Source organism: Aspergillus thermomutatus (assembly GCF_002237265.1).
Source record: "Aspergillus thermomutatus strain HMR AF 39 chromosome Unknown NODE_130, whole genome shotgun sequence".
Taxonomy (NCBI): domain Eukaryota; kingdom Fungi; phylum Ascomycota; class Eurotiomycetes; order Eurotiales; family Aspergillaceae; genus Aspergillus; species Aspergillus thermomutatus.
The window spans coordinates 25,209-47,047 of NW_020798179.1; the positions used below are offsets into that span (position 1 = coordinate 25,209).

Below are 21,839 nucleotides of genomic sequence, written 5' to 3' on the forward strand. Positions count from 1 at the left end.
AGGTATGTGGGATATGATACTACATGCAACACGAACATATCAACGGGCATGGTCATGGGACCCAAAAAATGGCTTCATCTACATACTATGTACATAAAATAGTATCTAGTTCCCCGCTGTCAGATCCCTTGAATCCACAACTGCAACATATCATTACCGGATTAGGCATTCCTGACTATACTGTCAGTATCACTCACTAGAACGAACTCAAGCCACGTGAACTTCCAGATAGATCCCTAGATAGCGGTGTCTCATTGTCCATCCCAGTCTTAAACAGCAGGCTACTGTAAATTCCACTGCTGTGTGTGTCCATTTGCTTCTCTGCCGAGTCCCGTTCGCTTCTCGGTCGAGTGCAAGAGTACGCGTACTACTACCACTACCACTGCACCTTGCTTCACCTTTTCTCCAACCTTGTGAGGAGGTACAACTACACTACAGCAATTGACGCATGCATTTATCCTCAGATCGCATATCGAATCACATTGTTACCCAGCTAGTAGTCCCTTGCCAACTGGCTACTTCCCGAAGACTCCGGCCTCGGAAGCCCCTGAAGCCCCTATGCTCACTCGAGACTGGCTTGACGCCCATGTAAGCATCTGAACAGCGCAACTGAATTATTGAGATCTGCTGAGCCGGCATATACAATTGAGCATGCGAGCGGTAACATATTCTCAAAGATATCGGGTGAATGGGGTACGTACTACTAGTTGCTACTGTGGGGTCGGAGCTGCTCCGGGGCTGTTCCAGACTTTCCCAGATCCAGGCTCCCGGCATCCGTGGCTCCAGTCTAGGCTTTGGCAGCTGGGGGGCTATAGGTAGTAGTAGTGCAAAGTCATCATGAGAATGAATGCATTGGTGTAAGATCATAATGAGAGATAAATGCTTGACACAACGGTAGCGGCTTCTCTAACAGCGCAATGCAATTGCTTCTTATGCGACATATTTGTACAGATGGGTCTCCGTGTCTCGCTCCATGTAATCCTTCTCAATCAGTCTAGATAACCGTCAGTAACCATGCTCGAGAAAGTATGAAACAGGACGACTCACTTTTCAATATTGTTCTTGATCTCCGCCACGTCCAACACACCTCGGCTCCGCGTCGCCCGGATCACCTCCGCGACCAGTTCAGCGTGCGAAATCTGCTTGCGACTCTTCATGATCCGCACAATGGCCGCCTGCGTCTCAAGATGTCGGTCGGCCGCCACTCGCTCGTGCGTCTTCTTGTTCTCCTCCTTCGTCTCCTTCAGTTGAATCTGATTGATCTTGATCCGGAACTTCGCGTCCGTAAAGCCCGGATTGAACGAGAATTCATCGGTAGGATTGACGTCTCGTCCCTTCGGCTTCTTAGTGAGGACCCGATACTTGGCACAGGCAAGTGACTGGAGTGTGCGTTGCAGCTCCTGGTCGGCTGCATCGAATCAGTCAGTGACGGATACAACCGAGAACATCGCTAGCAGAAATACTCACAAAGTTTCGTCTTTTCCTGAATCTGAGGATAGCTCAGACTTTCGCCATCAGGCACATCGTTGAAGAGCAGGAGCACGATCGCTTGAAACGAGCTGACCACCAGCTCCTTCTGTCCGCGCGAAAAATTGGCCCGCAGCTGGCAGTGCGCCAGCTGGTGCTTCCAGTTCAGTTTGCGCCCGTTGTATTTGTTGTAGTAAAATGTCTCAAAGTCATCGATCGCTTCTGCAACGACCGGTGGAATCCGCACCTGCACATCGGGGTACGATGGCCATGCCGATGCGGAGAGCACGCTGACATTAAGATCGATCGGCAGTCGTCTCCTCCGCTCACGCTGAATCGAGGCATACGCAGCCATCTCGTCTCGCGCTACATCCATATCCTTGAACATGGACTCGAGATTATGTGTAAACGTGGAACCACATTCTGTTCACCAGGGTCAGCTTGCGATCTTACGCAGAGATGGTGTGTATACCAACCGGTCTTGAGCCTTGCCAGCATGCTCTTCTCCGCATCATCGCTGGCGCTTCTGCCCATCAATAACCGACGAGCCAGGTCGTTCTTGTAGAATGCCTCAAACACTGCTTTGCCGTTGACGAATCGAAACAGATCCAGCACTTGATCCAGTTGTCGGTTAATCTCAGCGTCCTCGTCGGCGAGCGGCACGTCCACCATATTGCGCCCAGGAGGCAGCTTCCATCCACCTTTGAGCAGCCTGTCTACGTACTTGGCAATCATCTCGCCGGTCTTGACATTGTCTGTCCCGCCGGTGGATTCCGATTTCCGGCTCTTGTTCATAAAGGCCGCGAAAGCTTCGCGCAGTGCATGACCCAACTCCTCATTGCGGTGGAACGAGTTGACCCATGTATCGTCCAGGTGTGACTTGAACTCCAGCAAACGAACGACCATTTCCGCCTCCTTCTCCTCGTCAAAGACAATCTGCGAGCCTTCTTCCACAATATAATTCTTGAATGCTGCCTTCAATTTCGTACCGAGTTGCCTTCGCTCTAAAAGAGTGTAGAGCTTCTCCAGAGCAAACTTGTTGCCAGTTCGAAGCAAGCCAAGAACATCCTTTTCATTGAGTAACACCGACTCTTGATCTGCTACCAAGACACGATCGAGAAGTTCAGACAGCTTCTGCTTGGTGCTCCTGTTCAAAGAGAATAACTCGCACCTTTTGACCTCTCTTGCTATTAAGTGATGGCCGTTCTCCACAAATGTGGCAAGGTATCCGGAGGACTCCCGCTGAGCCCACGATGAAAAGAATCGCTTCGACTCGGAAAGAAGGAGAGGCTCAAAACCTGTTGTGTAGACATCAAGTCCATGGAAGAGTTCAATAGCATTTCGGAGCAAAGACGAATCTGCCATCATGACATGATCCTCATTGCGGTCCGCATCAACTAGGTCACAGGCCCCTTGTAGAATCTTCGGTTGCAATACAGGGTCAGAGAATATGTGATTCCGAAACTGAATCAAGCCCATTTCACGGATGACTGGAAACTCTTTGGAATGAAGCAGGAATGATTGATCGAGGTAGTAGAAGATCCACCGAATGGTGACCTGTAACAATTCTATTAATCATCCGAAAGACAAACTCAAATCGCGATGCAGATTCAACATACCAATTTAGATTGCCAAGTGCTCCATGCGTCAACCACAGCCCGCAATGTATCCACATTACTCCCATCAGCAGCCTTCGCCAGCAACTCGTCCCGCAGGACCCCGGACACATGCGCTCGGCATCGGTCCTGCAGCCGTTGGGTCAACACCGCGGCTCTTCCCTGGCGACACACATTCTCTGCCCCCTTGTAGAGTTCCTCCAGTGAAATCTCGGGCTTCCGGCCGCTGAATACGGCGCTCAGCGCTGCATCCAGCTGTGCCCAGACCTTATCGAAGTATGAATCCTGATTGAACCGCGAACCCGTCCGGAGATTCTTGACCACAAGCCTCTTTGCGCCAGTATGAGGGGTGAAATTACTCTGGCGCGACGATGCATTCGAGAAATGGGGCTTGGCTGTCGTGCTGGAGAGTCCGGAAGCCGGGGAGCTCTGCGCAAAAGCCCCACCTGCTCTATGTTCCGAATTCGAAAAATTGTACATCCTGTCCGGCGGATGAAGCTCCTGTGACGAAACTGGGGCTCGGGAGTATGATGCTGGCGATAACCGAGGACGCTTGTTCGTTGGAGGAGACTGCTGGGGATAACCCTTGCCGTGGGTATGGTTCCTGGATAAGAGCTCAGAGATCGTCGCCTGCTGTTGCTGCTGCGGATGCTGTTGCGAGTTCTGAGACCGAAATGCCGCCTCCTCTTGATCAGAAAGCTTCCTCTTGCCGATCGACTTGCGCTTACCGCTCCTCTGCTCGGGGGCGCCTCTCGAGTTCTGCTGCATCTACCCGGTCCGGTCCGAATGAACAAGGGTCGACAGAAGGGAGCGCTCAGCGTTGGCGGAATTCAAAAATTTCCTGGAATGCACAGGTCATGGCAAATCATTTGCTTTCTTGTCGAGCTCGAACGAGGCGATGTAGCGGGGTTGAACGATGGAAGAGGAGATGGTGAGCACTGGGCAGCAAGGATGGAACGGGCACCACTACGGAGCACAGTTGAAGGTTACTCGGAGATAAGATAATACGCCCGTGCGCTCTGCTCCCTCTCCTGTAAGATGAACATACCCCGGGCATCAGCTACTATCTATCATCTATGAGACTATGTGAATGGACTCCGTAGTGAAAAAGTCGACTGGCCAATATCAACTGATTGATTGATGCAGGCAAAATTCATCCCTGTCAGCGGTGGTCACAAAGATTACCCTCATTTCCGGCAACATGCTTAACCTTTCTGTCCTTCTGTCTATCCTAGGGCCGAATCCACAAAATCCTAAGAAAGACGGATTGAAAACGGAAACAATGTTGACTTCGGGACTTCAATTGGCTTCATTTTATACCAGATACCACTTCTCTCCAATATGTTTAAGCAGACAACCTCCACGTCAGATCCGTTGTTTCCGATGCTTTTTGAACAAGGTGAATCTCGTGAAGTTAAGGCATCGCACATAAAGAGTCAAATGTGCGTACTAGTCATCTGCATATGTATTATAAGAAAACCGCCCGAGTTCGGCTATTTGAGTACGCGAGCCAGCATCTTCCTAGGGCCAAGACTAGGAGAATAATGTCGGGCGAGATTGCTCCTTCACTTCCTCGTCCTCGTACTGGATATCCATTAGCATCTGTGGCTGCTGTGGCGAGTTGAGAGTACATACCTCCAGGAAGTTGGTGGCGCTGACGAGCGTCATGTAGCATTTGGCCAAATCACTCAGCGCGTCGTGATGATCAGCAGTACCCACTCCCCCGATCTTGGCAAATCGCTTGAAGATACCGACCATGCTCTGTCTGTTTTCTGCTAGGAAAGCTCGCGTTTGCTCCATGATTTGCTCATTATGAAGACCCCGAGAGAAGACAGCTGAGATAATGACTCGGAGCACCGAGCCAAGAAGATCATAATATTTCCGAAGAGCATCAGGGTTGCCGATATCTGTCATCGTTAGAGAGATTTTTGACCTACAAGAAGACATGTACGTACCAATACCGAGATCCGGATCAGCAGCAAATAGCCGAGACTCGCGAACCGCTTGAAAAAGGCCTGTTTTCAGAACTTGAGTAGCTCCATTCTTGGTTTGGCAAAGCCGTTGAAGTAAAGATAGCAGCGACTCATAATATGACAACAATGCTGGTGTATCTACTATGATGTCAGCGTGTTTCGCAATTACATGAATCGTACCTCCATAACCTACCATTCGCTTGAGCGTTCTTCAGTTCGACAGGTAGCGCTCTGATGGCATCCAAGAAAAGACTCAGATAGTTCGATTGTGAGATCAACTCCGCCAGGGTCGAGTCTGTCTCTCGATCCAGGGAAGCGAGCAGATTGAGGAAGAGGAGGGCCGACACCCGACATGTTTCTTGCCCGGCATATGCGTCGTCACAGGTCGTCTCGATCAGATTCGGGCCCGCTGTCTTTATCACTTGCTGACTGTGATGCCTCAGATTCTGATTCACTGCATCGGCGGAGGCGATACGACTGATGTACTGCGACCCAATGTTGTAAAACGTCTCTCTCAAGTGAACATTTCCAGTTGCCAGAAAGATGCCTCTGATGCAGATCTGGAACAGCTGGTGCAGCTTTTCGTCTATGATATCTCCACTTCGCCGCGCACCGTCTGAACTCGTGGCTGTAGATTCTAACCCACCGACAAGAGTCTCGGCTAGTCGTGCAAGCTCGATTGCCTCCGGTAGGTCCTCCTCAATGGCTGCTTCAAGTTTAGGGAGGACCAACTGGATGGAATGCAAGATAAACGTTGATTTTCGGCCATCCTCAATCTCTGAACAAGCCAGCATCGTTGTGATGAGCTCTGTCCATGATCGAAGGGCCAGGTAACGGTTAAACGCAATTTGCCTTGCTTGATTCGTCGCACGAATGAATAATGTTAGGCTTTCAGCTTCAGCCAAGAATTGCTCTTCATCCTGAGGCCGCAATTGCCCACTCGACATCAACTCTTCCTTTCTGACTTGCACGAGCTCTGCAACCTCCGCTAAATTGTACAGAACAAGCGACTCGTCTGCTTGCGATTTCGCACATACTTCAAAGCCAATTCCATCAAGGAAGACTAATCTGGGCGGTTGAGATCGGTGGTTGAGATCCAGGTCAGCAAAATCAAAGAGGTCAAATACGGTGGGATTGAGTATTGTCTCCCCGGTTTCTGTGGCTGAGTTCCCAAGCAACGTCGAAAGGACCTCTGTTTGAAGGGTTTGCGAGCCAAGCTTGGCGGCCGAGCGAATTTCGGTCGCCGCATAGGCATACAAGTAACTTCTGAAAAGTAAGAACTCAGCAAGAGCTGACGTGGACTCGGAGATCCAGAATTCTTCTTCCATGACAGATAACCCATCAAAAGGAGTGCTTGGTCCGATTATAGGTTGGTTGGCAAACATGCTTAGTAGAAAGCGGCTGGCACGCATCTCAAGCAGTGTAAAAGCGGACGCGATTTTTGAGGACCATAGATGTTTGAGAACTTCAAAGGCCATACGCCGTAGATGTACCATCCATGGCAGAATGTTCCCTTCTTGTGCATCGGGATAGCTTTGCAAGAACCCAATGATAGCATGTAGCAAGGAAATTCGGTTCGAGAACAGACCGTTCGGAGAAATATCCAGTATGGTTCCCACGCTACTGAACCCGAGGAGAAGATGAGCAATGGTCGGCCGGTCTGTGATCATGCTGAGACAGCTATTGAGGAGTGCCAAAAGACTCTCCCTAATAATATAGCCTGGGGACCGTGCACCGAGTTCCAACTCCCTCAATTCAGGTTGCATCTGAGACACCAGCGGTCGTGAAACACTGTCAACGTCCACCTCTGTGCTCAAAACTTCAACTATTTTGTTTGAGGATTGCCACTTTGATATTTCTGGTGATGACAACTTGTTCAACTTCCTGGAGCTTGACAATTTCTCCAAAAGTGCCATTGAAGTAACGGTAAGTTGCTCGTGACCCGTGCCGCAATAAAGGCTCAGAGCTGGTATGATCGTTAAGTTGTTGAGAACGCTGTCCTCGAAGGCTGAAAGCGACGAATTGGCAACGTTAATCCTGCTTCCACCCGCCTGAGACTTGATCGACGGCCGAACGATATTGAAGTAGGTCGATTGCAGGTCCAACATCAGGTCCATGACTTCGAGGCTCTTGACCAGGCACTGAACAATGATAGAGTCAGACGCGGCGTTGGCAACCTCGGTGGCGTCTTGTTGAGCTGTTGCGAAGATTGCTTTGATAACATCTTCATTAAATAGCCACTCAGCCACACGCGCAAACGGGTGAAGGCGGATATAGGTAATCAAGGATGATGTTTTCAGACTGGAATCGGAGCTGATCGCAGGTTGGCTGAGGACAGTGACGATATTCTCGTTGAACGATTTCAGGCATGTGATGACAAAGTTCAAGCAGTTGTAGGTCAAAAGGCGAGTTTGGCGCTCGTTTAGATCTGGAACCTTCCTCGAGAGAGCCTGACCTAAGACAAAATCGATGTACGGCTCGATACCTGGCATGCGATAGGAGGATCCCAGGGTTTCGGGGAACGGCAAGGACAGATGGTACTCGGCTGAGTCGAAGGTAGGGGAAACGAGTGAGTAAATTAGAACGACAAAGGCATTGGCCTGATCAAAACTTTCGCCGATCTTCTGGAAAGCCTGCTGCTCGTGCCATACCAATGGATTTGAGACTATGGGTACTTTACCGAGGCCAGGGGCACTCATCGCGCCCCCGGAAATCCATTGGTCAAGGGAGAGCCACATCTCGTTGCCATGGGCGGATGTTCTGTCTGTCATTAGAGCTGCAAGAGTTGTGAAAACGGTGGCCCTCAGATGGGTGGGTATCGGGCCGCTGCACAAGGTCAATAAGGTGCTGACAATACTGAAAGATGGGTGGTGAAGCATCCACTCCCTTATGGAGCCGCTCTGCTTGCATAAATGACCCATTAATCGGAGATAGCAAGTCAGCATGACCGGGCTTTCTGGCTCGCTCATGTCGGCTGGTACGGATTTTCGAGCCCGCAGGACTGCTTGGGAAGTGCTAGGCTTCTCAGTAACTCTCGTCGCGTACAATTGGAGTTCAGCAAACATCTGGGACCAATTCATGGAAGTGGATCGCTTGAACTTAGACGACAAAAATTTGTCCTCCTCGGTTAGAAACCGATGTGCAGCAGCGGCATTCTCTTCTCCATTAGAAATAGAACACAGCAATTCGCAAAACGCGCTCACTCTCGGAACGGTTTGTCTCTTAGAAGCCCACTGAAGGAAGCCATACAAATTGCCATCCGGGTCGGCCCAAAATTCCTGAGCTGCGTCTGGTCGGCTTTCGAAAGCGAAGGCTATGATCATGAGGAAAGACTCGAGGTGAGTGCGAGCTTCGACTAGGCCGCCACGATGGAGGCTGGACGTCAAACCGTCCCTCAGGGCAGTAATCTGATCCAAGCGTTGCATATCCTCCTCGGATTTCAGCTTTCGAACTGCATCTGGCATGTTGGCAATGCAGGACTCCACGAAGACCTCCAGATTCTCCATCAACAGAGTCTTTAGAAATCCAGCACAGGGTTCGGATTCCAATTTTGCCAATGCGCTCTCTTTCAATAACAGCGCCACTAATTCGCGGCGAGCTGGGTCACCCCATTCTTCGTTGTTCACTCCTGAGCAAATAGCAAGTAAGAAATCGAGCCCTCCATCGTCCAGTGCCGTCATAAACATTTGAGTGCGCTCCTCTGCTTCTTTCTCGAGGTCAACTCCTTGGACAGGAGAGGATGGCCCATCGATATCCCAGCCACTGTACACCGCAAGCCAAAGCGCGATGACAGCTGCGTGGAATGTCGGCATCGTCCAAGTTTGGCCATCTTTGGTAGAAGTGATCGCCGTGTGCAGGCTCCTAGCTTCTTTGTATGAATTTGACCGTTCTGGTGACCCGTGTTGAACAAATGACGATATCATAGCAGGGATGTAGTGGAGCAGCAGTCCATCAAATCTTTCAAGCTTCCTTAAGCGATTCAGGAGCACTCGAAGGTCCTCGGGGCTAGTATAAGGTCCTTTGAAGAAATAGCATAGAATTGCGCCTAATGACTCGTGTTGTTGCTGTAGGCTGCTGCGTTGGTATTCAATGGCTTCCATGATATCGCGATCCTCCACTTGGCCGACGATCGATGCCTTTTGAATCTGCTCCCCGAGGAGCAACAGCCATCCCTCAATATCCTCCATAGACTTCATGCACTTCCGCGCAAAAAGCGACGCGTTCCGTAGAGGTCCAGTTTTAATCTCGACAACGAATGCCACCATGTCTTGCATGAGAGCTTGCGTAATTTCCCGCTCAACCTCAAACGATTCCTGGAGAATTAGACGTAAGCATTCAAGAAGGAAGTGCCGCCGCTCATGGAAGCGCATAATCGCCGCGATCAGCGGAGGCCTATCCAGCATTTGAGCTTCTTCCTGCGCAGCAAAGAATAGGACCGCGGCCTCCAGCTCATCAAGGTTCAGAGCATCCGCGAGTTGTAGTGCGCCTTGTTGAAATTCTTGGTTGATTGAATATTCGACATCCTCAAGGGTAATCTTCCCTGTAGCGCATTTGAGTAGAGTCAGCCTTGCCCTTCAACCTCCGAGTTCGGTCTTAATTGGTACTGCAACAAGCCAGCCTCAGTTTACTGACCTGAGAGGACAGCCTGCCGACTTGTGTTGTTCTTTGTGGGTTTGTCCAAGAGTTTCCTGAAATCCTCAATGTGAGCTTCCAACTCAACACGAAGTCGTTCAATGTTGACAAACGACGAGTCTGAAAGAGCAGAAAGATCCTGGTACAGGCCCCGAAGGCCGGCCAGGGTATCTCTGTCTTCCATCTCAAAGTCTGTGTGGTGAATGGGCGATGTGGATGAAGAAGGAAGCTACAGTGAGCCTTGTGTTTGTCCCAAGTTCCAAAAAAGGTCGGAGGGACGCGGTCAAAATTCCGACCTAAAAAAGGCGGAGCTCACTTTGCGGCCGGACTAAAATAACAAGCCACACCAGAGCTAGATCTACAATAGTCAGACCTCAAAACAATAAATAATCGATGATCCTCTGCCCCCGCTGACGCTGACGTCTGTCTACGTCGGCCAGAATTCTCTCATCAAAAAATATGATCAAAGAAATTGACTCAGGCAGATGTTAAACTCCGTGCACTAAATGCTGATTGTGTGCGAAATACGGATAGCCGCACCATCATGATGGCACAGGTCACTCTCGACAGGGCCATTGCGCTTTTGTCCTCCGAGAGACTGAAAGAACGATCTGACAGCCTGGCAGGTTTGTCTACAGCTGAGCCGTGTCATGGTAATTTTGCTGATCCTACCAGATCTGAAACACATTCTCCAGCAAAATAAAAGGAGCTCAAAGTTGTATGTAAGATTCCCAGTCGATTCATGAAATGGATGTTATACATAGATTAACTGGTGCTCATCTCATCAGAATATCGCTCAACGATAAAGCTTGCCATAAGATCTTCGAGTCCCTTTTCCGATTCATCTCCGTCGAGAAATCCTTGTATAACAAAGCGAGCTCCAAGGGAGCATCCGCCTCGCGGTTGTCCGCTTGTGCATCCGTCATTCGAACAGCTATCGATGTCTTTCTGCGTAACCTGAGGACAAAGTCGATTCGGGCTATAGTCGACCACATAACCGAGATTCTACAGGTTCCTGGAGAGGGTCTGTGGGAGCATCTCGGTGCAGATTATCTGAAATGCCTCACCACACTTTTGCGCTACCCTCCTCACGTCGAGCATTTGGCCGTCAATGAATGGGACAAGGTTCTGAACCTCTGTCTAAGAAGTATCGGTGCTCCAGACGATGAGGATAGCCAGTCGAGTGACCCCACTGGTCATCTGTCTACTTTGGATGACTTTCTGGGTACAAGCTCACGCTTAACACCATCGAGAAGAACATCGACTCTGGCTATACGGGAGAAGCAAAATGGCGATAAGAGAATTGTCGCGGAAGCAATAGTATGTATCCAGCTACTTACAGCGACCCCGACTGCCCCTGTGCAATCAGCCGCTGAGAAGGTCCTTCGCGGGCTTGGGACGTTCTTGAAGCTTTCGCCTATCGCTGGAAGTGAACACCAGGCTGCGTTCAATAGCATAAATACAGTTGTCATGAGAGTTATTTTTGACCAGTCTGATTCCGTTCGCATGTTCCTCTTGGATCTAATTCCAGTAATTCGACATCTGTGGTCTACCAAGCTTATGGGCCTGAAAGATGAACTGCTCGTCACTATTATGCTTTGCATGATCATCTTGACCGATGCGACTCGCAGGGAACCGACAGATTCCCTGGCTCTTTCGATCGAGAACCTATTGGACACACTGTACTCGGAATATACGAAGCGTTCTGAGAAGGACATTCTGCAGATTGACGAGTTAATTTTCGATCGAGTGAGCTCCACTCAGATCATTGATCTCCCACTGCAACCTCGACTTGAAGTGCCCAGGTCCGAGCACAACTGGACTGTCGTATGGGTCATGGCAAAATTGATGAAACTGTCAGAGGAATTGACCGCGCGGTTATCGCATCCTGCAGGCGAGATAACAAGCAAGAAGCAACGGTTGAGCTCGGCGTCGGACGAAGTCTTCCGAGACTCCATCATGTCATCGGGCAACAGGAGGGTATGTGCCCTGCAGCTGATCCCCGTGCTTCTCCAGAACCATGTCAGTGTGGAGCCGAAAGCGTCACTACTTCAGCGCTTGATCCCCTGCATACTCGATGACAACAGTATCATAGCTTCGTGGACAATGGTTGCCATTTCAAGGTGAGCCTGTACAGAACCGGTTATTGATCGCATAGCTAAAGACTTGTTACCGCAGTATTGCGAGCAATGCTGATGCAGGCTCTCCGTCTCTGAAGAAGTATTGGCAACAGGCATGGGATCTTACGTCTCGCGCCTCTATCTCGCAAAACACCTCCAGAGCCGCCTGCAATCTCATGAGTACCATTCTAAAATTCGATCTTCTGGATTATTCCGTAGTCGCAGGCACGACAAGTTCAATGCTTACATCTATGAATTTGAATGCGCCATCGAGCATCTCAGATTCATCCTTGGAGCTGTGGGCGATTATAACCAGGCTGGGCGCACAGACGAACCCGGGTTCAGTCTCGAACGCTTCGAAACAGATCTGCTCATGGCTACGAGAAGCTTGGATGATTGGTGCGTCTTCGCCATGCCATCTCTACGCAGATGCTTGATCGCTAACATTGTGTCAGGCACAGTAACCGATCGAATTCAAACAGCGCAGGTCGCTGCTTTTGCACGCCCTCTAGACCTTCTCAATCTATTTCTTGCTTGTACCAATAGACAGTTCGAGGTGCCCACCCCACAATTCCGCGGACCGTCTGGGCTTGTTGCGAAAGGCTGGCACTTTTACCAAAGTAACCGAGAGCTTCTCAACTACCTCTTCCATGTGGATGGGATGCTGGGTTCCGCAAGCATGCAAGGCCGAGATGATTGCATATCTCTGCAACTCGCGACTCGGCAAGACCCTAGTGATGATATAGTACTCGATCTGTTGCAAGCGAAATCTGAAATGTTCTTGCAAGCATGGCGATCGTTGTCTGACAGTAAATCGCACCACGTGACTGTCGATATCGTTCAGATACTCGCTTCATTCTGCATAGTCGCTATGTTGTACACGGAATCCTTACTTGAACAATCGCAAACTCGAATAAAGAACCTGCGGGGCAATAGCAAGCACCTCTGGGACGGCCTTTGTTCATTCATGGCGTCTCGTGAACTTGGCTTTGTACAATGTTGCCTGGAGCTTCTGTGCCCCTTCCTCGCTCAAGGAAATGGGTTTGGTTTCGAGAAATCGGTTGTTAATAGCAGTCTGTACAGATTTGTGCCTTCCTTGAGTCAGATCCTGGAAAATCATCGCCGAGACCAGAAGAGGTTGCTATCTTCTGATGAGGAAGAGCCAATGGATTTGGACGACCCGCTACTGCAATCCAACGATCTTCTGGCGGAGAACATGTGTATCATCAACTTGAACCGAGAATCTCTCCCTTTATTTTATGATTCTGCCACTTTCCAACGGTCAATGACTATCCGACTCTCTATCTTCCAGATAGCATATGCCTCTGTCGTCCAGCCCGAACAACCAGCCAGTAGTGCTCTGGTTGAGTACTTGACAAATTTGGATGAAGCTGATCTATTGTCTGCACGAGGCTTCCTGCCCGAGGTTTATCGGGCATGTGCAGGATTTGAACGCACTTCCCTATTAGACTTATTGGAGGACATGGGCGAGAAATGTCTGCAATCCTACCAACTGGAACGTTGCGAAAGCTCTCATATTCTGTGCATTCACATGATGAGTAGTTTCGTCAAATCATGGACGACCGGAGATGGAGATCATCTCAGTGACTCGGCTTCAGATATCTACAATTGGTTTACCGATGTGTTATTGGCAAAGGGCAGGGCTTCTTCTCGAGTATTGATAGCCTTTTCCAGACTTCTGGAAGAAATATTTAGCACAAACCCCGTGTACACAAGCGGCCAATCCAACCCCTCGCCCCGGACAATTCTTTTCATGATCCTCCAGGAAAGTGATATACTAACGAAGTACAACGCGGGTAATCTTGTTCCCAAGTTGTTTAGCCACTTCCCGTTGAAAGATCACGATGCGATCTTTGATGATATTCTGGAAAGCCTTCCCCGCGATCCTGACTGGAGTGAAGGTATTGCGCTCCGTTTGTTCACATTGGCAAGGTTGGCTTCACAGTGGCATACTTTACTTCGGAGGAGCATCTATCATATGTTCGAGACGCCGGCCCAGGTTCCTCACTCCCTGTGGCACGCTGAAAAATGCGTACGACATGTTGCAAATGTCCTTGGACTCGAAGACGCACGACAATTATTCCGCCTTTTCTCCTCCCAGATTCTCTACACCTGGACCGAAAATCAATCAGTTATGTCAATGCCCTTCAGCATATTTGATTATACCACCCTTGAGGATATGCTGAGCGATGTCCAAGATGAAATCGTAGGTCAAATCATGATGCGAGCCAATGAGCACGAGGCAAATGAGCTCTCAACCCGTCTGAAAACTCCTTTCATTGAGCTCCTGGCGACATCATTCTATAGGGCAGAGGCGTATAGCATAGCGCGAGACATCAGCACTCCTCCTGGACAGGGCAGCCAACCGAAAGGGGTCGAAAATCGATTGAAGAAGATCTTAGGCGCTGACCGTTTCGTGGATTTGGCTCAGAAGCAATTTCCGCAAGTAATAGCAACGTTCTTTGGGGCCCTAGATCAGTGTGAGCAGATCGAGAGGGCGTTCTTGAAACGAGCCAGTTTTCAGGAAGCTGCCAGTATCTTGAAATCAATCACTGCTAAGAGTTCCTCGAAGGAAGTACTCCCCGCCAATCAGCAACCTTCGTTCAGAGCGCGTTATCTTCTAGATGAGCTGGAATTCCTCTGTAAACGAAGCGGGTATGAACTCGAAACGATCTGGACTTCTACACTGGCATCTTATGTCTGCCGGACACTTCTGGAATCAATTCACCCCGCGCTTGGCTCTCTTCATGCCTGCTCTGTCATTCGCAAGATCAGGATTTTGGTCTGTATTGCCGGCCCTGTCATGCTAAGAGATTATCCTTTCGAAATGCTCCTACACGCTCTTCGACCGTTTCTCACAGATATACATTGCTCCGAGGACGCACTGGGAATGTTCTGGTATCTCTTGGACGCTGGGAGGCCTTACTTGACTGAAAATCCTAGTTTCACGGCTGGCATCGCAGTGTCCACCTTGCTCTCTTTTAGAAAGTTCTTGACCTCTCCAGCAGCCACCATGCAGGAAAGCCAATCTGTTACAGTTCTGACAATCGTTCAACGCTTTCTTCAATGGTTCGAAGACTTCTTGAAGAGCTATGAGTCACCTAGTCTAAGCGCAGAGGCGCAGGCCTTCTTTCAGCGTCTGATGGAGTCTTCGCGCAGGATTTCTGCCGCAGGCAATGAGTCGGATGGGACGGAAGAGTGTAGTAATTTGCTTCTTGAAGTGATACGGGACCGCAATTCTAAAACGAGTCTGCTGAGTCAGTCGATATCTGATCACATCCTGTCTTTGCTTTGTGCAAGCTTTAAGAGCCCTCCCAACTACCATCAGGACCTTGTCGAGAGAGGGGATGATGCTATTGCAAATACTGTTGCTCTGTGTCAGACTCTCCAAGATTTCAGTCCTACAAAAGAGTACCGACTGTGGGCTGCCCGGGTAATTGGACGCAATTTCGCTGCTACTGGCATGATCAGTGATGGTCTGTTGAAAGAACAGCAGTCGACTCTATTTGAACCTCGAATGGCTAAGTTGAACCTGGACATGTTCTGCCAATCAAAAGCCAGGATATTACAGGTGCTTTGCAGTATGTTGCAGAATAGCAGTCCTCTGGAAGTTGGGCTTGTTGAACGGACCTTGCAGCTCATTGTCAGCAATCTTGCCGGCTCACCTGGATTTGAAAATTATGGAGAGATAATACCTCCTTCCCTACTGAAGGCACTGATTTGGAGTCCATATCAGTGTCCATCAATGCCCTTACCGGCTTCTGAGGCTAAGGATCATGATAACCTTGTTGGATGGAACCCTGGTATTTCCTCTGCTCACTGGGCTCGCAGTATTGGGCTTTTCTTGACAAAAGCAGCTCCCCGAGATCCTGTTATTGGACCGCTGGAAAACATTCTTCACGCCATACCTTCACTGGCAGTCCAGGTTTTGCCATATATTCTCCATGACGTTTTACTCGCGGAGCTTGAAGGCGAGGTGAATGTTCGCCAAACCATTTCTGATATCTTCATGCAAGGTCTACACGAAGCCGACGACCGTTCCATTCCTCATGTCCGTCTCATCATCAACTGCCTTCTCTATCTTCGAAATCAACCGCGTCCTCAAGAAGCAACGATAGTTGAACGTGATGAGTGGCTTGAAATCGATTTTGCAGTGGCATCCAAGGCTGCGAATAAATGCCGCTTGCCCAAGACATCACTGCTGTTTCTTGAGATACAGGCCTCGCGGGTCGTGTCTGGATCTCGCCGCTCCTCTCTTGCGAAATACGAACCTCCCCCTGAAGTCCTTCATGACATCTTTAGAAACGTGGATGATCCGGATCTATTTTACGGTGTCCAGCAAAGCTCATCACTAGAGTCCGTCATGGAGACCTTGGAACATGAGAGCTCCGGGCTCAAGAATCTCCTTTTCCAGAGTGCTCAGTATGATAGCGAGATTCAGATGTCAGGAGACGCGAGCGCTCATGGTCTATTAAAAGCACTCAACTCAACTAATCTACAAGGAATTGCAAACTCCTTGACCTCGACTCTTAGAGGCTCAAAAAGCTCGGTCTCGTTTGATAGCATGATGCAAGCTGCGATAGATCTGCGACAATGGGATCTACCAGTTTCACCTTTGAATCCTTCACCGTCTGCGGCACTCTTTAGAGCTCTTCAAAGCCTGAACACTTCGAGATCTTTAGTTGATGTTTCCAATTCCGTCAATGAAAGCCTTCTGGCCATATTGGGCTCGCTAGGAAGCACGAGTCGCTCGGCATTGTCCTTGAGGGCAGCAATGAGAGACCTGGGAATTGTGACCGAGATAAGCGATGTCTTGAGCGCGAAATCCCTCGAAGAGATAAGTGAAGAATGGCGGAAGATCGCGCAAAGAAACTCTTGGTTGAAAACAACAAGGTAAATCTGAGGTCATCTGAAACCCGCCCGAAATAAAAGGCTAATTGTAGTAGTGTCCATGAGGTCGGAGAGATTTTAAAGTGCCACGAGGCTTTGTTCTCCTCAATCAAGACAAGGAATCATCTCAAATCCGCCGTCGGACTAAGTGACCGAGATGCACAGCTGCTGGAAGTCAAGGTCATTCGCCAGTCACTTGCAATCACAAGAAGTCACGGTATACCACAGGCTTCATTGAAATCTGCAGTGTGCTTGTCTAAGCTTGCAAACGTGTGTGTGGTGCAGGGAATCAATGTCGAAGGAGCAACAAAATTCGATTTGGCCAACGTCCTATGGGACCAAGGGGAGATGGCAGCGTCGATTCGGATGCTTCAACAGCTGGACGATCAAAATGATCTACACAAGCAGGCAATTCCAATCAGCCGCCCGGAGCTTCTTGTGACCCTTGTGAGTGGAAACACCTTTGCTTGATTGTGTTGTATGTTTCTAATCATTTCCAGGGCCATCATGTGGCGGAAGCACGCTTGGAGAAGCCAGAAGCTATCATTCAGGGGTACCTTGCCCCTGCAGTTAAGGAACTTAAGAACCGCTCGGGGGCCGAAGAGGCCGGCAGAGTATATCACGGCTTCGCCATGTTCTGCGACCAGCAACTACAGAATCCTGACGGACTGGAGGACTTCAAACGGGTCGAGCAACTACGTAATCGCAAGGAAAAGGAAGTACTGGGTCTTGAAGACATGATGAAGAATGCAGAGGGCAAAGAAAGGGAGGCTCTGAGGCACTACCGAACCAAGACAAAGCAGTGGTTTGATCTAGACGATCGAGAATATCAACGTCTGCGACGCAGTCGAGAGGCCTTCTTGCAGCAATGCCTCGAAAACTATTTGCTTTGTCTCAAAGAGAGCGACAATTATAACAACGATGCACTACGTTTCTGTGCCTTGTGGCTTGACAAATCGGACAGTGAGATTGCAAACAAAGCTGTCTCCAAGTATCTCAACCAGGTCCCGAGTCGGAAATTCGCGCCACTGATGAATCAACTTACTTCCCGCCTCCTAGATACGTCTGACGAGTTTCAGAATATGCTCTTTGCATTGATTTTTCGCATTTGCCTCGAGCATCCATTCCATGGCATGTATCAAATATTCGCCAGCAGCAAGTCCAAGGGTGGAAAGGACCCGTCAGCTTTGTCTCGTAATCGAGCGGCAAGCAGGCTGGTAGATTACCTGAAGAACGACAAACGGATTGGACCAACATGGGTTGCAGTGCACAACACGAATATCAATTACGTGCGATTCGCAATCGAGCGGCTGGATGAGAAGTTAAAGAGTGGTGCGAAGGTGCCACTGAAGAAACTCCTGACGGGCCAACGCCTAGAGCAGGACGCTTCGACACAAAGGCTACCGCCACCTACGATGAAGATTGGCATTCGTGTTGATTGCGACTACAGCGATGTTCCTAAGCTTGTTCGATATCATCCTGAATTCACGGTTGCATCTGGGGTGAGCGCACCGAAGATTGTCACCGCCGTAGCAACGGATGGTCACAAGTATAAGCAACTAGTAAGGCTTGCAATTCACCGTTCTCTTACATTGAATCGCGAAGCTGACGATCATATCACAGTTCAAAGGAGGCAATGATGACCTGCGACAGGACGCTATCATGGAACAAGTATTCGAGCAAGTGAGCAGTCTTCTCAAGGACCACCAGGCGACACAGCAGCGGAAGCTGGGAATTCGTACATACAAGGTCCTTCCTCTGACTTCGAATGCGGGAATCATTGAGTTTGTGCCGCGCACCATCCCGCTGCATGACTACTTGATGCCGGCGCATCAGCGGTATTTCCCCAAGGATATGAAGCCAAATGTCTGCCGAAAACATATCAGCGACGTGCAGACACGCTCTTTTGAGCAACGAGTCAAGACATTCCGCCAGATTACTGAACATTTCCATCCGGTCATGCGGTACTTCTTCATGGAGAAGTTCAACAATCCGGATGATTGGTTCAGTAAGAGGCTTTCATATACTCGGAGCACTGCGGCGATTTCCATTCTGGGGCATGTGCTTGGGCTTGGCGATCGGCATGGGCATAATATCTTGTTGGACGAGAGGACCGGAGAGGTCGTTCATATCGATTTGGGAGTGGCCTTCGAGCAAGGCCGAGTCCTGCCAGTGCCTGAGGTAGTTCCTTTCCGACTAACACGCGATCTCGTCGACGGTATGGGCATCACGAAGACAGAGGGTGTGTTCCGGCGATGCTGCGAGTTCACTCTCGAGGCACTCCGACAGGAATCGTACAGCATCATGACGATTCTTGATGTGCTTCGGTATGACCCTCTGTACAGCTGGACTGTCTCTCCGCTACGGATGAAGAGGATGCAAGATGCTCAAGAAGCTGGCGATGGTCCCCCCATGATATCAGGTGCCGCGGAAGATCAACGATCAGCGAATGAACCCAGTGAAGCGGATCGCGCTCTGACGGTTGTGGCAAAGAAGTTGAGCAAGACTCTCAGTGTCACAGCCACTGTCAACGAACTGATTCAGCAGGCAACTGATGAGAGGAACCTTGCTGTTCTCTATTGCGGTATGTCATTAGAATTTCTGGACGACGATGTCGAAGGCTAACGTTATTTCCAGGCTGGGCCGCATATGCATAGGTACTCGAATGGGTAGCAAAGCCAATTCTTCCAGTATATATTGTTTATATTTCGTCCACAAGACCCCTTCTCTTGTTCTTCGTAGCCTTTCTGTGTGGATATTCTATTACCATGATTGATGAAATTGTAGTAAATAAGTACAACGCTTTCCAGGCTTGCTGGAAGCCGGCGAGGAAGATGTGTACATAGGTAAAATAGGATCATCACCAATAGATCGCGAGCCTAGAGCTATTGCCAATGTATGGTTCTGGGCCTGTGAATGTAAAAGTTTGGGGACTGTTCCTGTTCAACTTGTTGCAACTTGGTTGTGTGATGCCCGCATTAATTGAGCCACACTTTGCGAGTCCCGTACTCGTAGTGGCCACTTTTTCTCACTTCCGTCACTCAGGAACATTTCAAGATCCTCGTTCAAGACAGCGTGTTCCATCCTCATTTTGTACCTTTAAGGTATACCCACTGTCAGTCTGCTTGGAGATATTGTCAAAAAAGGCTTGGCTTCATTTCTTCCCAAAAGGGTAAAACCACACGCAACCTGACTTGCTGCTTAATTTCCCCAATAAGGCAAGTGGCATCGCGACTTGGACGGAGTTTAAAAATAGCTACGCCTCCTATCTATACATTCGCAACAGATATTTCACCAGAGTGTCATGGCCTCAGCCTCTTGAGAGCTCATTTTGACTCCAACATTTCTCAGGACTCCCTTTGTCAGCGGTGTTCTTTGACATATACGGCAAGTCAATATGTCAAACGCAGCCCTTCCCAACCGGGGTATCGTGGTCTTCTCGGGAGGAAGCGCTGCCAACAATCTCGTCGATGTCTTCAGCAGTTTGCGGGAGAGTAAGGAATGCTTGTTGAGCTACATCATCCCCATCAGCGACAATGGGGGTTCTTCCTCTGAGCTGATCCGAATATTTGGCGGTCCTGGCATCGGTGATGTGAGAAGTAGGACTCATCCCTCCCTCAAGAAAGATGATATCCAGTCCCTGTTGCTAACAGTGCATCCAGGTAGACTGGTCCGTCTGATCCCGGACTCGCCTCCAAATTCCGAACGGGCAGCGATCAAGACCCTGTTCAACCACCGGCTCCCTGCGGACCCTGTCGCGGCCCACGGAGCATGGCAGTCAATCGTGGACGGTACTTCCGACCTCTGGAAAACCATCACGCCCGCCAAGAAAGAGTTGATACGCTCGTTCTTCAATTTGCTGAACCTGGAGATCCTGAAGCGTGCCCGACCGCCCTCTTCGACCTTTGACTTCACCGCGGCCAGCGTAGGCAATCTCTTCCTCACAGGCGCACGACTGTTCAGCGGCAGCTTCGAGAGCGCCATCTACCTCCTAGGAAGCATTTGCGGCGTCCAATCCGACCTGGTCCGCGTCATCCCAGCCATCAACTCCAACTTCTCCCACCACATCTCCGCCTCCCTCGCGGACGGGACCGTCATCGTCGGCCAGAACAGCATCTCCCACCCAAGCGAGGCAACCGCCCTCCAGCCCAGGCCGGGCTCCAGACGGCCCAGCCTCCTCCTCGCCGACGGCGCCTCCGACCTCGAGGACACAGAACCCTCCGACGCCTCGGACGCCGTCTCCTACGAGGACGACCACCTCCCGGGCTCCCTCCCCACCCTCCGCAACAAAAACATCCAGTTCAGCAAATCGGACAACGAGGACCTCCCCGCCCGCATCACCCGCATCTGGTACATAAACCCGTACGGCCAGGAGATCCGGCCCCCGGCCAACCCGCGCGTCCTCGACTCCCTCCGCGACGCCCAGGCCATCATCTACAGCATCGGCTCCCTCTACACATCCCTCATCCCCTCCCTCATCCTCCGCGGCGTCGGCCAAGCCATCGCCACCAGCCCCGCCCGACACAAGATCCTCATCCTCAACGGCTCCCTGGACAGGGAAACTGGCCCGCCCTCGCAGCCCTTCACGGCGGTCGATTTCGTCGAAGCAATCACCCGCGCAGGAGAGGAAAGTCGTGGCCGGCCCGCTCACTTGCCCTCTCCCCCGTATACCTCCTACATCACGCATATGCTGCATCTAGATGGGCCAGGAACGCCCCAGGTCGACCGCGAGCGCCTGGCGGAAATGGGCATCGAGACGCTCCGTTTATATGGTCGGAAGATCACGGCGCCTGGGCCGGACGGGGAGGAGGTTGCCGTGGGGATGAAGTATGATCCTACTGCCCTTGTGCAGGCGCTGGAGGTGGTGCTGGGTCGTAAAGGAGACGCGATGCTTCGCGGAGATGGGTTGAGTAGGAGAAATACATTAGATCCGGGGAGAAGAAGGGCAGAATAAAAGTCATAGATAGAAAGCAAAATATTATAATGATCAGGTTTCAACTTCAAATACCATTCGGATTGGTAGCATTGAAGAGGAGTATTTACACCATATAGGATCATGATCGTTATATATCACAGAAGTAACAGTCCAGTCCCCCTCGGAATAGAATACAGGAACCCCA

At 50.2% G+C, this 21,839-nt stretch overlaps 3 protein-coding genes across 3 annotated transcripts; 2 read left to right on the forward strand and 1 right to left on the reverse strand.

Annotated features, from left to right (window-relative positions):
- Positions 1 to 930: 930 nt before the first annotated feature.
- On the reverse strand, positions 931 to 9,872 carry CDV56_103679 (uncharacterized protein; the record flags this gene model as incomplete). The annotated part of the gene is made up of 9 exons (XM_026757298.1): positions 931 to 994; positions 1,048 to 1,408; positions 1,468 to 1,890; positions 1,944 to 3,024; positions 3,087 to 3,851; positions 4,719 to 4,990; positions 5,039 to 5,194; positions 5,250 to 9,596; positions 9,689 to 9,872. The coding sequence occupies 9 exons, from the start codon at positions 9,870 to 9,872 to the stop codon at positions 931 to 933; spliced, it is 7,653 nt and encodes a 2,550-aa protein (XP_026613367.1).
- A 360-nt stretch (positions 9,873 to 10,232) lies between these two features.
- atmA (DNA-binding protein kinase TEL1) lies at positions 10,233 to 19,344 on the forward strand (the record flags this gene model as incomplete). The annotated part of the gene is made up of 8 exons (XM_026758221.1): positions 10,233 to 10,314; positions 10,364 to 10,406; positions 10,477 to 11,811; positions 11,867 to 12,207; positions 12,264 to 16,722; positions 16,776 to 17,166; positions 17,220 to 18,281; positions 18,343 to 19,344. The coding sequence occupies 8 exons, from the start codon at positions 10,233 to 10,235 to the stop codon at positions 19,342 to 19,344; spliced, it is 8,715 nt and encodes a 2,904-aa protein (XP_026613368.1).
- Positions 19,345 to 20,116: 772 nt separating this feature from the next.
- CDV56_105400 (gluconeogenesis factor YvcK family protein) lies at positions 20,117 to 21,673 on the forward strand (the record flags this gene model as incomplete). The annotated part of the gene is made up of 1 exon (XM_026759019.1): positions 20,117 to 21,673. The coding sequence occupies one exon, from the start codon at positions 20,117 to 20,119 to the stop codon at positions 21,671 to 21,673; it is 1,557 nt and encodes a 518-aa protein (XP_026613369.1).
- Between the last annotated feature and the right edge of the window lie 166 nt (positions 21,674 to 21,839).